The sequence below is a fragment of the Podarcis bocagei genome (genome assembly GCF_964188305.1).
Source record: "Podarcis bocagei genome assembly, chromosome: 5".
Classification (NCBI taxonomy): domain Eukaryota; kingdom Metazoa; phylum Chordata; class Lepidosauria; order Squamata; family Lacertidae; genus Podarcis; species Podarcis bocagei.
In genome coordinates, this window is record NC_138129.1 from 76280570 (window position 1) to 76299216 (window position 18647).

General features: G+C 42.6%; 1 protein-coding gene across 3 annotated transcripts in view; it reads left to right on the forward strand.

The window, feature by feature from the left end:
- The window catches only part of LOC308586887 (ferric-chelate reductase 1-like), a 40034-nt gene extending 22594 nt beyond the window's left edge, over positions 1 to 17440 (forward strand). For all 3 annotated transcript variants that reach the window (XM_081194040.1, XM_081194039.1, XM_081194041.1), the window contains 11 exons: positions 1397 to 1579; positions 2234 to 2335; positions 5469 to 5616; positions 6483 to 6599; positions 7355 to 7470; positions 7753 to 7839; positions 10465 to 10562; positions 11402 to 11460; positions 12480 to 12623; positions 13873 to 13934; positions 15802 to 17440. In XM_081194040.1, coding sequence (XP_081050166.1) covers positions 1397 to 1579; positions 2234 to 2335; positions 5469 to 5616; positions 6483 to 6599; positions 7355 to 7470; positions 7753 to 7839; positions 10465 to 10562; positions 11402 to 11460; positions 12480 to 12623; positions 13873 to 13934; positions 15802 to 15894 — 1209 coding nt within the window. In that variant the 3' untranslated portion in view covers positions 15895 to 17440. The remainder of the gene's footprint in view (positions 1 to 1396; positions 1580 to 2233; positions 2336 to 5468; positions 5617 to 6482; positions 6600 to 7354; positions 7471 to 7752; positions 7840 to 10464; positions 10563 to 11401; positions 11461 to 12479; positions 12624 to 13872; positions 13935 to 15801) is intronic.
- The last annotated feature ends 1207 nt before the right edge of the window (positions 17441 to 18647 follow it).

The following is an 18647-nucleotide window of genomic DNA, read 5'->3' on the forward strand; positions in this document are numbered from 1 at the left end:
CTAAGTGTCTAGGGTTGCTATATTTCCAAAAGTAAAAACCAGGATACCCCAAAAGCATTTTTTAGGAAGACCCCAAAGTTGTCGAAAACGCAAACCCCCCACGATTTCTCGGTTTACTTGCCGAAGATCCAGGAAAAGCCGCCACTTTCTGGAAATTCCCCCCGAACGTCACTTCCGCCTTTGAAATCCCAATAATGTCCAGGAAATCCCAGACGTATGGCAGCCCTATAAGTGCCCCTTGGACCCATGCTGAAGGATAGCCCCAACTACACTTTGCATCAGCCTTCTCAGCTGACTGACTGGCGTGTGCTAAGGAATGCATGGATTGGCTCCAAACCACCATAGCCAGATGACTTTTATATCTCCAGATATCTATCTGCATCTTGGTGCATGGTGCCAGAATGCACCATAACTCCTCACTAGATGTGCTTCCAGGGCTATAATTTTGTTCAAACTGCATGTCCTCCCACTCCTGGTGGTGGACATGTGTCACTGGAAGGAGTGGGTAATATGACTAGGCCTTGTCACATCTTGGTCACACGAATTATGTATTGGCTGATAAGATTTCTTGCGTTAAGAATCTTCATGACAAATGGGGCTCAAGGTGATCTGGAGTCTTATGCCTAAGGCTCAGCGTTTTCCCCTGTTCGATGCCTAATCCTTGGCTCAAACGCAAGTGCAGAAATAGATGCCAGCCTTTACACAGATTTTCAAACCACGAAACCACACTTTTAATCCTCTTCATGAATCGATTGCATCAGTCATCTGGTTTCTATTGAATCTTGTTCGCCTTTTTGGGTAGCAGCTATAGATTAGATTTCCTTTCAGTCTTCTTGTCTCTTGTCAAGTACTGTATTAACCATCATTCCCGCCATTTCAAAAACTTAGATGAATCTTGTTGCCTCCAATACTGAACTTTAGGGTAACCTCTTTAAATGATTATTTGCTGTAGTTTGGTTTTTTTTGCACTTGGCCTCCTGCAAAATGAACAGACAGTATTTCATTCTTTCTCCTCATTAAAATCCATAGGGACCTCCTTTTTAATCTTTACAGAGCTTGTGTAATTATCTGGAGCAGTTTGGTATGATTCAGAAAGCCTTTAATTATACTCCTGCTAATGCAAAGTTTCGAGCAATTAACAGAGCTGCCTGACTAAGACAAGAGTGGGATTGTAGTGTGCACCCAAAATTACAAAGTTTGAACGATGTTGATTTGAGGCTTGCAGCTTAATAATGGCCAGAGAAACTAACTGTAATTGCTGGGTAGAAATCTGAGGTTGTGGGAAACAGTTTCCCGTTAAAATCCTGCAACAGTGCGAGTGCATTTTCCAGAACGTCAGCCATTTCTCAAGTAGTGATCTACTAGGTAATGTAATTTGGCTTCTTGTCTCCCTTAGTTCAGTGCATCGGACTGTGGCAGCAACAAATTCTGTGTGAGAAACCCTTCCGACTGTGATCCTGGAGCCCGCGACTGCTTCTTTCTGTCTTTCAAACGAGACCATGTCGATTTGATTGTGGTGGAAATGAGTGGTCCTAGCGATGGCTATATTGCATTTGCACTGTCTCATGACCAGTGGATGGTTCGTAGACATCATTTTCCATTCGGATCCTACTGCCAATCTGGGGAATTTGCATAGTCTTCTGGAAATAAGAATGAACCATAAAAAGCCAGAATATACTTGAGCGAGGGAGCTGCAATTAGCTACAAGTTCCCTTCCATGAGTATCCAGGGCATATATACATTTCCAACTGCATGACTGCTTACACCAGTACTGAATAAGTATGAGATGTACAGAGCACATTTCATTGATAACATACTTTATCAAATCGATTTTGTTTTGTATAGCACCCAGGGATTTGCTTGAATGAAGGGCATTTTACAAGAGTGGCAAATAAAGTTTTCCGACGTGCTATTCTTGTATTGGTGGTAGCACAGATCCTGAGAGCTCATTTTTGCATGTGCTCCCAAACTCCTAGGACCTAGGGGCTTGCATCATGTCGCTACCAGAGTTTGCAGCCCCTTACTACTTGTGCAAGTTAAAGCTGAATTGACTCTAGTCCTGGGGTTGTTAAAATAGGAACTTCAGTGAATGTGTCCTTAAATGGTGAGCCAGTGCTGGATAGGCTTTCATGAAGCTACATTTGTCTTGGCTGTGTAGCCAGGGTCTGTGCAGACACGGGGAGCTGCCTGCCCTGGAAATGCCATTTAATAATCTCTTTGACGTTATTTGCAGGGTGGTGGTGACGATGCCTATCTCTGCATTAGTGACAGTCACCACGTTGACATCAAGACAGCTTCTTTAACTGGACGTGCTTATCCAGAGTTTGATTCAGAGGTATTTGAGTCTTTATATATATATTTTTTCTGGGACGCGGGTGGCGCTGTGGGTAAAACCTCAGTGCCTAGGGTGGTTCGAATCTCTGCCACGGGGGGAGCTCCCATTGTTCGGTCCCAGCTCCTGCCCACCTAGCAGTTCGAAAGCACCCTTAAGTGCAAGTAGATAAATAGGTACCGCTTTCTAGCGGGAAGGTAAACGGCGTTTCTGTGTGCTGCGCTGGTGCTGCCTCGCCAGATGCAGCTTAGTCACGCTGGCCACGTGACCCGGAAGTGTCTCCGGACAGCGCTGGCCCCCGGCCTCTTAAGTGAGATGGGCGCACAACCCTAGAGTTGGACACAACTGGCACGTACGGGCAGGAGCACCTTTACCTTTATATATATATTTTATTAAATTTTCTGTTTTGCAATTTAAAATACTCATTTTACATCCTTAAGATATCAGTGACTTCCCTTCTTCTCTTTCCATGGTTCATTTTACATATCATAAATCCCTGCATATTTTACAAAAACTATACTACTCAGTATTCCGTTACTGCATCCATCAAAAGTTGTTTACACTGTAGTTTACATGTATGCTCTTCTTGTTCTCTTATTCTACATGTTAAGTCTGCGAGTTGTGCATATTCTGTCCATTTAAGTTGCCATTCTTCTTTAGTTAGGACCTAGCTCGTTTTCCATTTTTGGGCTAACAAAACACAGGCCACAGTAATAGCACACAGAAATAACCTTTTTTTTAACACCTGGGAATTTCAGTCTGAATTATCCCCAACAGAAAGGACTCTGTTTTTTTGGGGAAAGTACTCTTAAACATTTTTCCCCCAATTCATTTTGGATAATTTCCCAGTACTTTTACCCTTTTACAAGTCCACCACATATGAAAGAACGTCCCCTCCACCTCTTTGCATCTCCAGCACTTAATCTGATTCAGACTTATACGTCTTAGCAAGCCTACTCAGAGTTAAATACCATCTGTGAATCATTTTCAGGTAGTTCTCCTTCAAAGAATAGCATGCTGTAAACTTCAAGTCACTTTTCCAGAGTTTTCCCCCCAGAGGTTAAAATCCACCGTATTTTTCACTCTATAAGACGCACCAGACCATAAGGAGGAAAACAAAAAAATTATTCTGAATCCCACAAGCCAGAACAGCAGAGGGATCTGGCTTCTGGGATAGCCTCTTGCTGTTCTGGCTTCTGGGATAGCCATGTGCAGCGTCTCCCTGGCAGCGGGAGGAAGGTTCCCTCAAGAGCCGAGCTCCCTTTAAAGAGCGCATGGAGCGTGTGCGCGGCTCTTGGGGCCTTTTCCCCGTCTCCCTTCTCGGGGAAAAGCCCCCAAGAGCCGCACACCCGCTCCACACGCTCTTTAAAGGGAGCGCTGAGCAGAGCCTCCCGCCTGCATTCGCTCCATAAGACGCACACACATTTCCCCTTACTTTTTAGGAGGGGGAAAGTGCGTCTTATAGAGTGAAAAATACGGTATATTGTGTCCTATACTGATTGCCCAGTTTGTCACTGAGGCTTTAACAAGCTCGTCTTTTCTTTCCCAAAGAGAGGTATTTGTTCCATGGACACTTTTTTATTTTTTTAATGCAAATTACAGGATTGAATCCATCATGTTCCTATGATAGACAAGTACACTCCTACACATGTTGGCTTATTTGGCTTCCCCCAAAGAATCCTGGGAACTGGTACGCTACTCACAATTCACAGCACCCTTAACCAACTACAGTGTCCAGGATTCTTCGGTAACGTTTTAAGATCGCACCTATACCAGCGTAACTAGCAGAACAACACAGCAAAGCTTTGGGATCTTTGTGCTTTTCTGCTGTTGGTGCGTTTCAGAGTTGACGTTGAAGAAAACTCTTTGCCCGCATAGTTCAAAGCAAAGTATTTTATTGCTGCAAATCAACAAGACAATTACATACATGCAGTTAAGAGATTCTGGTGCATTGTAACCTATACACTGCTAACAAACTAAGTATAGTAACCTTGTCTTAGGAGGTTGAGGTAAAAATGGCAAAGGGACTCAAACCAGACAGAGATCCATGCAGGCTGCTGGTTGCTTCTGGCTATATATATATATATATATCAGCCAACATACACATATGCACAAACTCACTTTTCCCTCTGGTGAGAAAGGGGGTGAGGGATGAGTCATGCCAGATTCCTGCATCCTCAAGCTGTTTCAGAAGGCCTACCACAGCTGGCATCCTAACCCTGAACAGAAATCAGACCCAGGGCAAGGGCAACTTGAGAGACAGACCTAAGCAGAGTTAATGCAATTAACACCAATATTTAAATTACATTAATCTTCTTTGGGTCAAGTCATGTGCTTTAAATATTTGTTCTGTACACAGCCTGAGGCACCTTTGTGGGTGGTGTGGTAGTCATGTGAAACTGGCACATGGATCCAGCTTTTATTTGCCTCTGATCTCCATTGCTTGGCAAAGAGTTCCTCTCTTTTTTAAAAATAATTTTTTTACTAGATTTTATAAAGAGAGATACAAAGATTATTATCAGATATCTTTTCTGTCCAAACTGGAACGTTAATCTGAGTAAAATAATAATAAAAGAAAGAAAGAAAGAAAGAAAGAAAGAAAAGTTAAGAAACTAAGGAACTTCCGATTCTTCATCTGAATAAACATTTTTCAACTCATCCATTCCAATATAATGGCAAAGAGTTTCTTGCCCACAGAACATGGGTGTAGTGGACTCTGAGCTTTCAAAATTGCCTGTGTTCCCCATGGCTATTGGTAGGGTGATGTTGAGAAATCGCTGTGTAGGTACACCAAATTTAGCATTAGAAATACATTGGTTGTCTCAAACGCACTGTGGTTGCTTCCTAAAAGCCAGCCAGTTTGGATCAGGAACATGGGACCATAGCCAAGGAGGAGGCAGGAAGGGGCAGCTGCTCCCCCAATCAATAAAAATACATAGCAAACTGAGGTTCTGTCACCCCCATGACAAAAATCCTGGCTACGCCCATGATCAGGAATGTTTGTTCTGATAAACCCAGTCGCCTGTAAGCTTTTGATGACAGCACTATAGGCATGTAAAAAGAAGAAGCTACATTTGTGGTCATTCAAATTTGGAGGCAGAAATGTTAAATTGGCATTGATTTATTTTCCCCACAGCCTGCCTTGGATGAAATGTCATGGAGGCTGGCTGACGGCCTTATTCAGTGCTCTTTCAGAAGGAGAATTCACTTTCCTGCTCTTCAAGGGAGGTTTAATCTTGATGCAAACTACTATATATTTATGGCAGATGGGGAAGTCAGTGAAGGTAAGTTTGGAACTGAAGGAAAAGTGACAAAAATCCTTAAGATTCCGTTACTGGTTATGGACTGTGGTTAGGCAATGGAGTCCTCCTGGAGTGACTTGGATTCAAATTTGTATGTGTGCGTGCAATTTTTATTAAGTTTTCTATTTTGCAATTTAAAATATTCATTAAACCTTAAAATATCAATGACTTCTCTTCTTCTCTTTCCATGGTTCAATCTGCATATCATAAATCCCTGCATATTTTACATAAACTAAACCATTCAGTATTCCATTAATATATCCAGCAAGACTTGTTGACTGCTGAAATTATCTTAATGCTGCCAATGTTTTCAAGTGTACACAGTTTCCCCCATATATTCAGCAAACATTTCCCAATCTTCTTTAAATGTATGTTCTTCTTGTTCTCGTATTCTATATGTTAGATCTGCAAGCTGTGCATATTCCATCAGTTTGAGTTGCCATTCTTCTTTAGATGGGAGCTCGCTCGTTTTCCATTTTGGGGCTGACAAAACACAGGGTGCAGTAGTGGCATACATAAATAGCCTTTTTTGACACCTGGGAATTTCCGTCTGAATTATCCCCAACAAAAAGGACTCTGGGTTGTGGGTTTTTTTTGGAAAAGTACTTTCTAACATTTTTTTCAATTCATTATAAATTATTTCCCAATACTCTTTTTACCCTTTTACAGGTCCACCAACTTGGGTTCAAATCCTTACTTTGCTGCAAAGATCACTGGGTGATCTTGAGCCAATTGCTAACTTCTTAGCCAAACCTACCTCGCAGTCCCTGTTCCTTGCGGGGTGCAGATAATTTCCCCCACCCTTCCGTTGCCATTAACATGTCATCTATTCTTCATCTCTTGCACAGGAGGCATGATCCACAAACACTACAGGCAGCCTCTGATCACAGACGGAAAGTTTAACATTACAGGACCGGCAAAGGATATTGGAGGATCCCGCTCCCCACTTCTCATCAAGATCCATGGCAAGCTAATGCTCTGTTTCATGTGCAAGGATGGGATAGGTCTTCTGTGGTCCAATGACTTGTAGCTGGGGTGGCGGGGTCTTCTTGCAGCATCTGTAACAGGTGAACTTTCAAAGTCTTGCAGTTCTGTATGGGATGCTAGGGGGGACGACAGAATGCACTGGATGGGACCTCTTATAGACCCTGTGTTTTCTACACGAAAGCTTCTCAGAGGAAGAATCATAGAATCATAGAATCATAGAGTTGGAAGAGACCACAAGGGCCATATACTTGGAGTCAAGAGTAGATTTCATTCTCTTTATTCAGCTCATAGTGGTGAGGAAGAATGGAAGTTCCCCCAGAATGTCTGCCTTATATACATTATTTACACAATGGGTCCCATGTGATTGGCTAATTCCGGGATTCTCCTGTAGGCCAATCAGGTTGCGGATTCACTTCCACCTGGAGCTGGATTGGTCCACAGGAGCCACCCAATCAGACTGCTGCATTCTGGGTCCTATTGTTCTAGGACCAATCAGACTGCTGCATTTTGGATCCTATTCAACTCAGTACATAATACCATCTTTATAGGAAGCAGTGTAAGAACAGCTTCTGATATTTCAGGCTGGGGATGAAAGAAACCATAATGGCTCGAAAAGCAGTCTTTGAATGTCTGAAGCCATAAAAGTGAACTTTGGTTTGATTTGATTTTTAAATTGTGGCTACTTTGCAACTTATAGTTCTTTGCAAGAACCTTTTGTGTCTTCCTTTTTCAGGTGCATTAATGTTCGTTGCATGGATGACCACCGTTAGCATTGGTGTGATCATTGCCCGATTCTTCAAGCCTGTCTGGCCTAATTCATTGCTGTTTGGAGAAGAGATCTGGTTTCAGGTGGGAGGAAAAGCCAGAAGATGGCCATTGTCTCTATTCAAGTGATGTGCTAGGAATCATAATAACTGGAAGGGATCTCTAAGGTCCTGCAATCCAACCCTCTGCAAGATTTCCCTCAAATCCTTTTGTGTATTCCTTAAGAGCATAGGCTCCATCTTTATTCTAAACAGATTGATTTTCTGCCACCATGTTCCTTGTTACTAGAATTTTGCATAAGAATGAGTCTCTGGCTTCTATTGAACTAAGTTATTTTCTTTAAAATACCTAACTTTTTATCGATAGGTCCATCGTGCCCTAATGGTGATGACAGTGCTGTTTACAAGTGCATCTTTCATTCTTCCATTCTTATACCGGGGAGGCTGGAGCGATGTAAGTGACATTACATAAGCTTGATCTGAAGGCAGCCCTGTTTAGGGAAGCTTTTAATGTTTGATGTATCACAGTATTTTAATATTCTTTTGGAAGCCGCCCAGAGTGGCTGGGGAAACCCAGCCAGATGGGCGGGGTATAAATAATAAATTATTATTATTATTATTATTATTATTATTATTATTATTATTATTGATGCTTTTATTCAACAGTGTAACTCCCCATGTGTGGCTATGTTAAAAATTTCGTGTTCTGACACTGTTATTTCCCGTTACCTATAAAAGAGTCACAAAGTTCAGAACCAAGAGCTAAGTTTGTTCTTGATTTGTTATGTAAGATACCTGATGTGGATGACCAAGTGAAAAATCCTGTACAGTGGTACCTCTGGTTAAGTACTTAATTCGTTCCGGAGGTCCGTTCTTAAACTGAAACTGTTCTTAACCTGAAGCACCACTTTAGCTAATGGGGCCTCCAGCTGCCGCCACACCGCCAGAACACGATTTCTGTTCTCATCCTGAAGCAAAGTTCTTAACCCGAGGTACTATTTCTAGGTTAGCGGAGTCTGTAACCTGAAGTGTATGTAACCTGAGGTACCACTGTATTTACTGTCTGGTCTTGGCAAACTTGTGACAAAGTTGCGATATTTGCAGTCGGTGCCCAAAAATTGAGGAGAATGTTCAGTGAGGATTTAACTGGGAATGAAAAATAAATTGTGTTTTAATGTTGTATCTATGTATATACAGTGGTACCTCGGGTTACGAACTTAATTCGTTCCGGAAGTCTGTTCTTAACCCGAAGTGTTCTTAGCCTGAGGTGTGCATTCCCTACATAGGCCTCCTGCGGCCCCGGAAGCAGATTGCGTTCATATTCCGGGGCAAAATTCGCAACCCGGGACAGCTACTTCTGGGTTTGTGGAGTTCGTAAGCAGGACTGTTCGTAACCCGAGGTACCATTGTATTTTATAGGATGTATGTTCCTTTTTTTCGGTGGTTGATATGGCTGTGATGGTTGAAACAAACAAACAAACAAACAAACAAACAAACAAACAAACAAACAAACAAACAATTCAGTGCCAGAAGTCTTGGGGCGGCTGGGATGCTTGGATATATATGTTTGGGAGTCATTATCTTGTCTGCTAATATTCATGGCTACCTTGAGAGAGGAGAAAGCTAATGATTGATGGTACATGGACACTTCCAGCTCAGTATGTGATAATTTTGGAAAACAATTAATGATTCAAAAATCTGGGGACTTGTCTGTTATTGTGTCTAATATGCTTTAAGTCCGATGCCCTGGGGATTGGTGGGGCAGGATGGAGCAGCGAAGCCACAACCATACTAGCAGCCCCATTGCTGGGGTGGAAGGTGTGTGTGTGTGCGTGCGTGTCTGTGTGAAGGAGGTAAATTGCTGCGCCAGTCTTCATCCACCCCTCCCCAAAACCTGGTCCAAAGAAGGTTAGGAATGCAGCCTAATACAATAGCATAATTGTCTTCTGAATTTGCTCCACAATGAGAGAATTATTATGCCATCTCCTTGTAGCTTTGGGGCCTTTTCTTTGTTCTGAAGTTTTTGTGCATGTGTGCGCTTCTATTTGATACTTGGTAAAGGTAAAGGTAAAGGTACCCCTGCCTGAACGGGCCAGTCTTGACAGACTCTGGGGTTTGTGCGCCCATCTCACTCTATAGGCCATGGGCCAGCGCTGTCCGGAGACACTTCCGGGTCATGTGGCCAGCGTGACAAAGCTGCATCTGGCGAGCCAGCGCAGCACACGGAACGCCGTTTACCTTCCCGCTGGTAAGCGGTACCTATTTATCTACTTGCACCCAGGGGTGCTTTCGAACTGCTAGGTTGGCAGGCGCTGGGACCGAGCAGCGGGAGTGCACCCCGCCGCGGGGATTCGAACCGCCGACCTTTCGATCGGCAAGCCCTAGGCGCTGAGGCTTTTACCCGCAGCGCCACCCGCGTCCCGCTGATACTTGGTAAATAATGGTAATTCTTTTAAAAAATAAAATAAAAGAGTTCTCCCCAAGTCTGCTTTCTAAGCATGGGAAACGGTCCCTTAAGTACAGCAGTACCTTGGTTCTCAACTTAATCTGTTCTGGAAGTCTGTTCCAAAACCAAAGCGTTCCAAAACCAAGGTGTGCTTTCCCATAGAAAGTAATGCAAAACAGATTAATCTGTTTTACTATCCAACGAGGCCATAGATCCATGAAAGGAATAAACAATGTACTGCAGTAACACAATCAGTAGCTGAACTGGGTTCCACACAGTCACAAAAACAAAAAGAAAGAGCCGCAAAAACAAAAATGCAAAATAAAGAGCAAAAACAGATAGACCTCAGCATAACACTCCAAATGGAAGTGTGGCACTCAAATCGGAAGCGTAACATTCTGAAATGTTACGGCTTCTGAAAAAAGTTCTCAAACCAGAACACTTACTTCTGGGTTTACAGTATTTGGGTTCCAAGCTGTCTGATTACCAAGGCATTTGAGAACCAACGTATCACTGTATTCAAGAACTTGCATAGCATATCCATGCAATGACTATATCCTGCTGTGAAGTGTGGTCTTTGTCAAAAAAGCATTGTTGGAGGGTTGTTCATAACCAAGCCCATCTTTTATACAGCAAGCAGGCTTCCATCCATATCTCGGCTGTACGGTGATGGCACTGGCAATCTTTCAGCCCATTATGGCAGGCTTCAGACCTCCACCTCTAGCACCAAGGTATTATTGCATGCTCAAGTTACATAAATATATTCCAATGAGAGTGCGAGGGAATTACCAGCCGGGTTAAGAGTTTTAAAGGGCATTTGCCCACACTGGAAGAGTGGCAGACGCAATTGATGGACTACATGGAACTGGCTGAAATGACTGGCAGAATTCGAGATCTGGGAGAAGAAACAACGGAAGAGGACTGGAAAAAATTCAAGGACTATTTACAAAAACAATATAAGTTGTATGAATGTTAAAAATTTACACGATTTGGAAACTATAGCTTCAGCAATTAAAGTTGGGAAGTATGAAATTATATTTTAAGTAAGAAAAGGTTAAAATCTAAGGTAATACTATGTTTAATTTAAGATATAAGTAATTGATGAAAAGTATGTCAAACTTAGAGGTATAGTATTTGAAAAGTACAAAATAAGGCACGAAACAAGGCAATAATTTGCTGATATTTTTATTATAAAGAATGCAGGGTAAGGGAGATGCGAGGAAGTCCAGTTAGTTATATAAAAAATGTGTTGAATGGTTGGTTTTTTCTTTTTTTCTTTTCTTCTTTTTCTTGTTCTTCTATGTTTCTAACTTTGTATTTGAAAACCTAATAAAATATTTATTAAAAAAAAGAGTTTTAAAGGGCAATGATCCTGTGGTTAATGGGTATGGAAACCCCAGACCTGCCCCCTCTTCCAGAAATTTGCAACTACCAAGCTTGCAAACTCCAGTTACAGCAACCCTAATGAATGTGTGGTGATGTAACCATCCTCTTTCTCTTTTCACATCCCGGGCACTGATGGTGTTTGGAATCATGCGCTGACTTTTTTTTTCTTTTTCTTTGGGAACAGAAGAGAAATCTTCAACTGGTTACACTGGAGCACGGGCACAACTGCTAGAATATTAGCAGGTGAGTGAATAATTCATTCTAGCCTTATCTAAAATGTTGACTTTGTAAGATGGCTAGGAACAATGGGTATTGATTGTGCTTTTCTTAAGTTAATTTGTGTGGCTTTCTACAAGTGGCAGCCCAATGCTTGCAGATCTTGCATTTTGTGGTAACTTCACTCTTGCATCCTGCTGACTACAGTGGTACCTCGGGTTAAGTACTTAATTTGTTTTGGACGTCCGTTCTTAACCTGAAACTGTTCTTAACCTGAAGCACCACTTTAGCTAATGGGGCCTCCCACTGCTGCCGTGCTGCCACCGCGCGATTTCTGTTTTCATCCTGAAGCAAAGTTCTTAACCCGAGGTATTATTTCTGGGTTGGCGGAGTCTGTAACCTGAAGCGTATGTAACCTGAGGTACCACTGTACTTGACATTGCTTTGGTTTCACATGCAATATCAAATAAATGCACGTTGTTCCGTGACCACAATCTGACCATCACTGGGAGTGCATAGACTACAACTGCTAAACATTGTGTCTGAAGGCTTAAAGCTCCTCTAAATAGCCTGTTTGTTGGGTATTCGTCCCAGTTTGCTTGTCCAAAGTTTATTGGACACTTGTTCTGATTTGCTTGCATCTTCCCATTAGTCATTTGTTCATCCGACATTTGTCAGTGCATTTCCCTGTCATTTCCAAACTGCAAAGAGTCATTAAAAAAAAAAATGTGTTGTTATGGGTCCACAATGCTTTAAATCCACAAATATAAAATTCAGTGGTCACTTGAATGACTTCTACAAAATGCTGATGTTCTGGAGGAAGCCTTAGTGTCTATGCATTGGAAACCACAGAGGGTATGAAATCTATTTCTTTATACAAGTGAGCAGGTAGCCTGTAATTATGTGGGACTCTGGGTTGTACTTTTATCATGTATTATGTTGCTAACCATACTGCAGCAACAAGTTGCAGTAGAGTACTGCCGGTTGAAATTACTTGATCTAATTTTGCTTACTCTCTGTTTTGTAAACCTGGCCCTGTCCTTTAGTGGTGGTAATATTCCTTGGAATGGACTTGCCAGCTCTCAACCTTCCGGATCCATGGGATACATATACGATGATGGGATTTGTAGCTTGGCATGTTGGCACCGATGTTCTCCTGGAGATACATGGCTACTGCCTCATTCACAAAGGTACTATGACCAATCTCTACTTTAGCTTGCACTGAACACAGTGCAGTTGCAACAAGAGGAAGATCTCCTGGCTCATGAAAGAGATTGCTTTTCACTGTCTAAATACCATATTTTTTGCTCTATAAGACTCACTTTTCCCCCTCCTAAAAAGTAAGGGGAAATGTGTGTGCGTCTTATGGAGCGAATGCAGGCTGTGCAGCTATCCCAGAAGCCAAAACAGCAAGAGGGATTGCTATGCAGCTTCTGCTGAGATTCAGAATATTTTTTTTCTTGTTTTCCTCCTCCAAAAACTAGGTGCGTCTTGTGGTCTAGTGCGTCTTATAGAGTGAAAAATACGGTACATGTTTGCGTTATCCTTATCTGCTGTCCCCACCCCCCTTGCAGTTTTCACAATTGCTGTGAAAGCCCCAGGTACATATTTGAGTGGAGAAATGTAACATGATATACCTGATAAAATAATTTTTATTCAGGAGCAATAATGTGGCAGAAGTGGCAGGAGGGATGTATATCGAAACTAGCCCATCACATACCTCCTTTGCTTATCAGTTTGAAGAGACATGGGTTTGAAGGGCAAAGAACTTGCTGATTGGTTTACTTTATGGATCAGGTTCTGAGGCTGAGATGGTAAATGCTTCTGACACCAGGAAAGCCTATGGATAAGCAGGCATTTGAGCTCTGTTCTCCTGGGACCAAATGGAAATCTCTGTCCACACTTCTCTCCTCTGCCCTCTTGTATCTTCCATTGGACAGCCTTTCCCAGCTTGTGGCCTTCCAGCCCCCCAACTCCCATCAATCGCAGCCAGCATGGCCAATGGAGTGTCAAAGCTTCCACACTCTACAGCTGGTGTCTTAAACTAGAATAAGTAAAGTGTGTTCCAGAATGGAACTATGTGAAGGACAGCATTCCCACTTCTCCGTCAGAATATGCTCATTTCAAACAGTGTCTTCATCTCAAATGAACGAGCGACACCCCCTTTATTTTGAGCTGGTGGATGAAGCTCAACAGGCACAATCTAAAGCAGGGCTGCTTAAAGATCTATTGTGTCCACTGGATTGTGTCTGGTGTCTTTTAAGATAATCTGGTAAATGACCAGAAACCTAAAGGGTAGAGTGTTGCTCTGATCTAGATCTGTAGGCACAGTTTTAATTTCAGAATTTGCATTTTGGGGGATTATATATTTTTATCTTCTACATTGCTTTGATGGCTTCAGGCTAAATAAAAATTAACTGTGAAACTTTTATTTTGCAGTTCAAGTGTTGGAAGATGACAGGATACAGATTCTGCAGTCTATTACAACGGCAGAGGCACAGGTAAGCACAGAATGCGAGAGGATAAATATATGCATATATATTTTGTCTGAGCATGGAGCTGCCTACTAAGAACTATACTACTTTCAGGGTGTAAGGCTAGCTCATTTGAATGCTCCCATGTGCTTTTAAGCAAAAAGCAAGCTAATGCAATAGGTTGGCTAGCCTTGTGGACAAGCTTCCTTCCCATCTCCTTGATGTATCATGTGCAGAGATTTTCTCTTTCAATGGGGAAGCATTTGGAATGTTGCCCCCCCCCCCATTTGTATCCTGTAGTGGTACATTCCAGATCAGCCTTTCCTAACCTGTGGCCCTTCAGATGTTGTCAGACCACAATTCTCATTATTCCTGATTTAGGAATGAAGGGGAAATTAAACCCAGTTCACATTTAAAGCCGGATCTGTCCAATTCACACTTTCTGAAGCAGTGTGTGAACCAAAACGCAGTTATCCTTCGAAATTCACACTTATCCAAAGTTTGTGATGTAGTTCCCCAACCAAACAATGTTTTACAGGAATACATAGACTGGGGGAAGGTGTGTGTAAAAATGAATATGTTAGTGAAATAACAAAGAAAAAGGCACGATATTAAGGGAAATTGCTTGCAAAAATGTGTAAGTTAGTCAAACCTTCATATAAAAATGTGTTTATTAGGAGAAAGTCATACTAAGATTTTGATAAATTTTCATGAGGTTTTTTTTTAATAAAAAAAAATCAAATTGGTGCCAAATGGGGACAATTTTAGAGTGGAAAAATGAGAATCTGAGACAACTGGAAATGTTGTCTACCCCTACTCCTGACCATTGGCTTTGCTGGCTAGGGCTGATGGAAGAGCCTCTCCTCTTGCAAAGAGGGGAGGGGTTGTGGGCGGGACCCGATGTCTGCCTCATGCAGGGGGTGTTGCCCCCTGCTCCTCCCACTCACCTGGCTGGCGCACCTTGCCCACAGGTAAGCCCCCAATCAGGTGGCTTGGAGGGGGCGGGTTTGCAGCTCAACTTGCTGCTGCGCCAGCCATGCGGCCTCATTTTCCACCTTCCCGTCGTGAGTCACCCACCCTCCACTCCCTTAGAGCTCAGGGTTTTGGTTTTTTCTCTTGGCCTTGCTATGGATCTTAGGTTGGTCGCCCAGGTTGTCCAGGGGGCCTGGTAGGAATTTTTCCATTTGGCATTAGGCCTTGTGGTTTTTTTTGCCTACCTTGTAGCAATCGTCACAACTTTCTTGGTATTGGTGGGTAGGTTAGGCACTGGAATGTGTTTGTGGTGTGTGGAAGGGCTAGGTGTGGCCATCGCCTACGCCTTCAATTTTGGGTATTCCGTTAAAGGAATCCGGCGGTCGTGGATCCTGTCCGATGCCTGTGTGGCGAGGGGCCATGGCACGACCCTTGGTGACATCAGGGGAGAGCTTATAGTTGGATGTAATCCCCCTTTTTAGGCTCACCCCTCTTCAAGTGGGTGGAGTCAATTGTCGTGATCCAATGCCTAAGCCAATACCTTTTCACTTGCTGTAATCAATAAAGTTGTGGCCTTTTCTTGCCCATTAACCTTATATTACGTGTCTTCATTTCACCAAGCAGGGATCGGGTCCTCGAACCACAATTGGCATCTGATGGGCCAGAGTTTTCACCATAGATGTCAACTTTTTCCTTTTCTTGTGAGGAATCCTATTCGCAATAAAGGAATTTCCCTTAAAAAAAGGAAAACGTTGACAGCTATGGTTTTCACATACTTGCCGTATATCCTCTCTACTCTTTATTTTTGCCAGGGCACCATGCTGGAGAAGGCTAGACTGGTAGACACATGCCTTTTTTCTGAACTGACTCAGCATTTTCACAAATGGTTGCATTCCCAGTGTTTCCCTTTCTCTCTTTACAGGGGCACACATTTAAAAAGACAGTGCTGTTCATCTACATTAGCGGCAATGTGGCATTTCTCATCACCTTCCTGACAGCAATTGTAAAAGTATGACAAAGAAGAAGCCTTTAATACTCCAAAGAGCTTGCAATAGAACTGTTGGAGACGTGTCTTGCTGAAGTTCATAGCAGAAGGACGATCTGTAACGTAAACACTGCCAATTCGGGATTTAAGAAACCTCATATAAACCTGGTCCTCGTTATACAGCCGATGCAGGGCAGAATTAGACCTTTCTTGGCAAATACGTTGTCCCAACCTGGTCAGAACTGCCTTGGTCTCCAGCATGACTAAACGCCTCCCTTCAACATTTGTCTATCTGGATCCTGTAGATTCATCGGTCACTTCAAGGCTCAAGGGAGAGCTTCCATTTGAGAAGTTGGCCTTTCTTGTTCCAGGGTTGCCATTGATTTGAACTGGACTGCCTGCCATTGCACTTGATCAGCTGTCTGTCCGTCCATCTAATAGGTCAACATGTTCATGTCACTCCTAGCTAGTCTCCACCTGCAACCACCACCATAATGACATACGAGCTCCATATGCTCATGGTCTATCTATAGGCTAGCTAGAGGATGGTTAAAGGTCTACATATCTCTCTCCCCGGCCTGCCTCTAACCTGAGCATGGATGAAGATAGTCATTGTCTCAGTGTGATGAAGAATAATGGTCTACCACTAAAGGCTGGATTACGGACTGTAAGACATTAGTTTTTAAGGATGCCTCATCCATAGGGATTTCAGCAGTTATATTTGGAAACAATTTTGTGAGTCGAGAGGGAACGAGAATGGAAGCCAGTTAGGGGCCAGATATTGTTTGGAACAACTTATTTCAGGCATCGGAGATCCCCAGGACTGTGTTTGACACAAAGGTCTTGGATTTGTAGCTCTGTTGGAAGACTATGTGGTGTTAAGGGTGGGGGGGAAACAGCTCTGGTGGAGATCTAACTGCCCTTTCTCCTTTGAAGCAACCAGTGTTCCTGTAGATTACATCTCTCTCCTCACTCTGAGTTTCTTTAACAGGTAACTAGTAGCTGTACCAAAAAGCTCTCTAGAACTAGTGCCAACTTTTGTTTAAAGAATGATTGGCACATATATATATATATACAAATATGTGTATGTATGAAAAAAAACTGTCAACCTGCAGTCTCTGGGTGAAATCCAATTATCCATTAGATGTCACTGCAAACAGCAGAGGCAGATGATAATGCATCCCTTTCCTGCTCTAGATGGTGTGGGTCCCTCAAGAATAGCATGGGAGATGCTGCCGGTGGGAGGGGGAGGTGCAGAATGAGCAAAAATAATCTGTCCTCATCCATTTGCAAAGGCTGCTGCTGGATGAAAAACTCTTCCCACGGGCAAAAGGATGCAATTGGATCCCACCCATTGTGGTTCATGTTGTCTTCCACACTAGATTGAAATAACTGGATTTCTTACTCCCTGTCCTCTTGACCCTTTCCTTGCTTTCCCTACTTGCTACACCCTGCACAAATCAAGTGTGAGACCATCTGCACTGATTTTATACTTGTGCATTACATTCCAGTGCTTCATTTTTTTATCTTATTATGAAAGTGTGAATTGCATAAATTAAAAGAGTTGCCTTGTGTACTCTGCGTACTTTTTTCTTTTTTTCTCGATATATAAATGAAGAAGCCATCTCAGTTTGTCCAGAAGCAAGTGCCATCCACACATGGACTTGCATTTTCAGGTGTCCGTGAATCACTGTCTGAAAGTTAATGAAATGGGCAATTAAAGAGAACCCCTGGCCTCCTGCCATAACTATATGTCAAAATAAAAAAATTCCTTCCAGTAGCACCTTAAAGACCAACTAAGTTAGTTCTTGGTATGAGCTTTCGTGTGCATGTTGGTCTTTAAGGTGCTACTGGAAGGAATTTTTTTATTTTGACTATGGCAGACCAACACGGCTACCTATCTGTAACCATAACTATATGTATTACTTATGCATTGAAGCAGGCTAATCTGCTTGCCAAATCTCTCTCTCTCTCTCTCTCTCTCTCTCTCTCTCTCTCTCTCTCTCTCTCTCTCTCTCTCTCATTGTCTTTGACCTGTTTGTAGGGAAGATGCAGTCTTCCTGCACTTGGCATTTTCGTATAAAACTCTTGGATGCACAGCCGAGCCACTGGGACTGTCACTTCTACTGCTGAGACACTGTGGGGTGCTCTTGCTCAGAGTTTAATCATGGTTAAGTTTAAACGATTGCCAATGCAAAGAAATGAAACAGCCCACAAGCACAAATCTAAATCTTTATCAGAATAGAAATCTGTGCTTTGAAAGCACAATGCCCAAACAAAATTTCAACTATTTTAAATATTTTTTTGTACACATATGCACTGTTTATGATGCAGCCAGTTGTCTCCGGAAATTCTCCAAATCAGCGAGTCTTGCCCATTTTTTCTCTCTGTCCTATTTGTGGCCCATGCTGAGTTCTTGTGCAGCAGATAGCTATGTCCTGAAGCAGAGAACTTTCCTTCCAGCAAATCCTTATGCTGGAGCATGATTTGTTGTGATTTTTTCCTTAACTTTTTGAGAACTTTGGCCATGTAGACCTCTACCCGTCTGAAAATGTGTTTAGCAGAGGCGCTGGAGGAAAAAATGACCACAGTGGTGCGGGGAAGCGCTGTCTAATCTGAAGTGGCTAACGGCACAATCCTAACCATGACTATGCAGCAGTAAATCCCATTGAATTCAATGGGGCTTATTCCTAGGTCAGTGGGAGTCTGTAACTATGGAGTGGAAAAGTGACAGATGGATATAAGCATAAGATGGTGGGAAGAAACACCTAAACCCTGCTTGT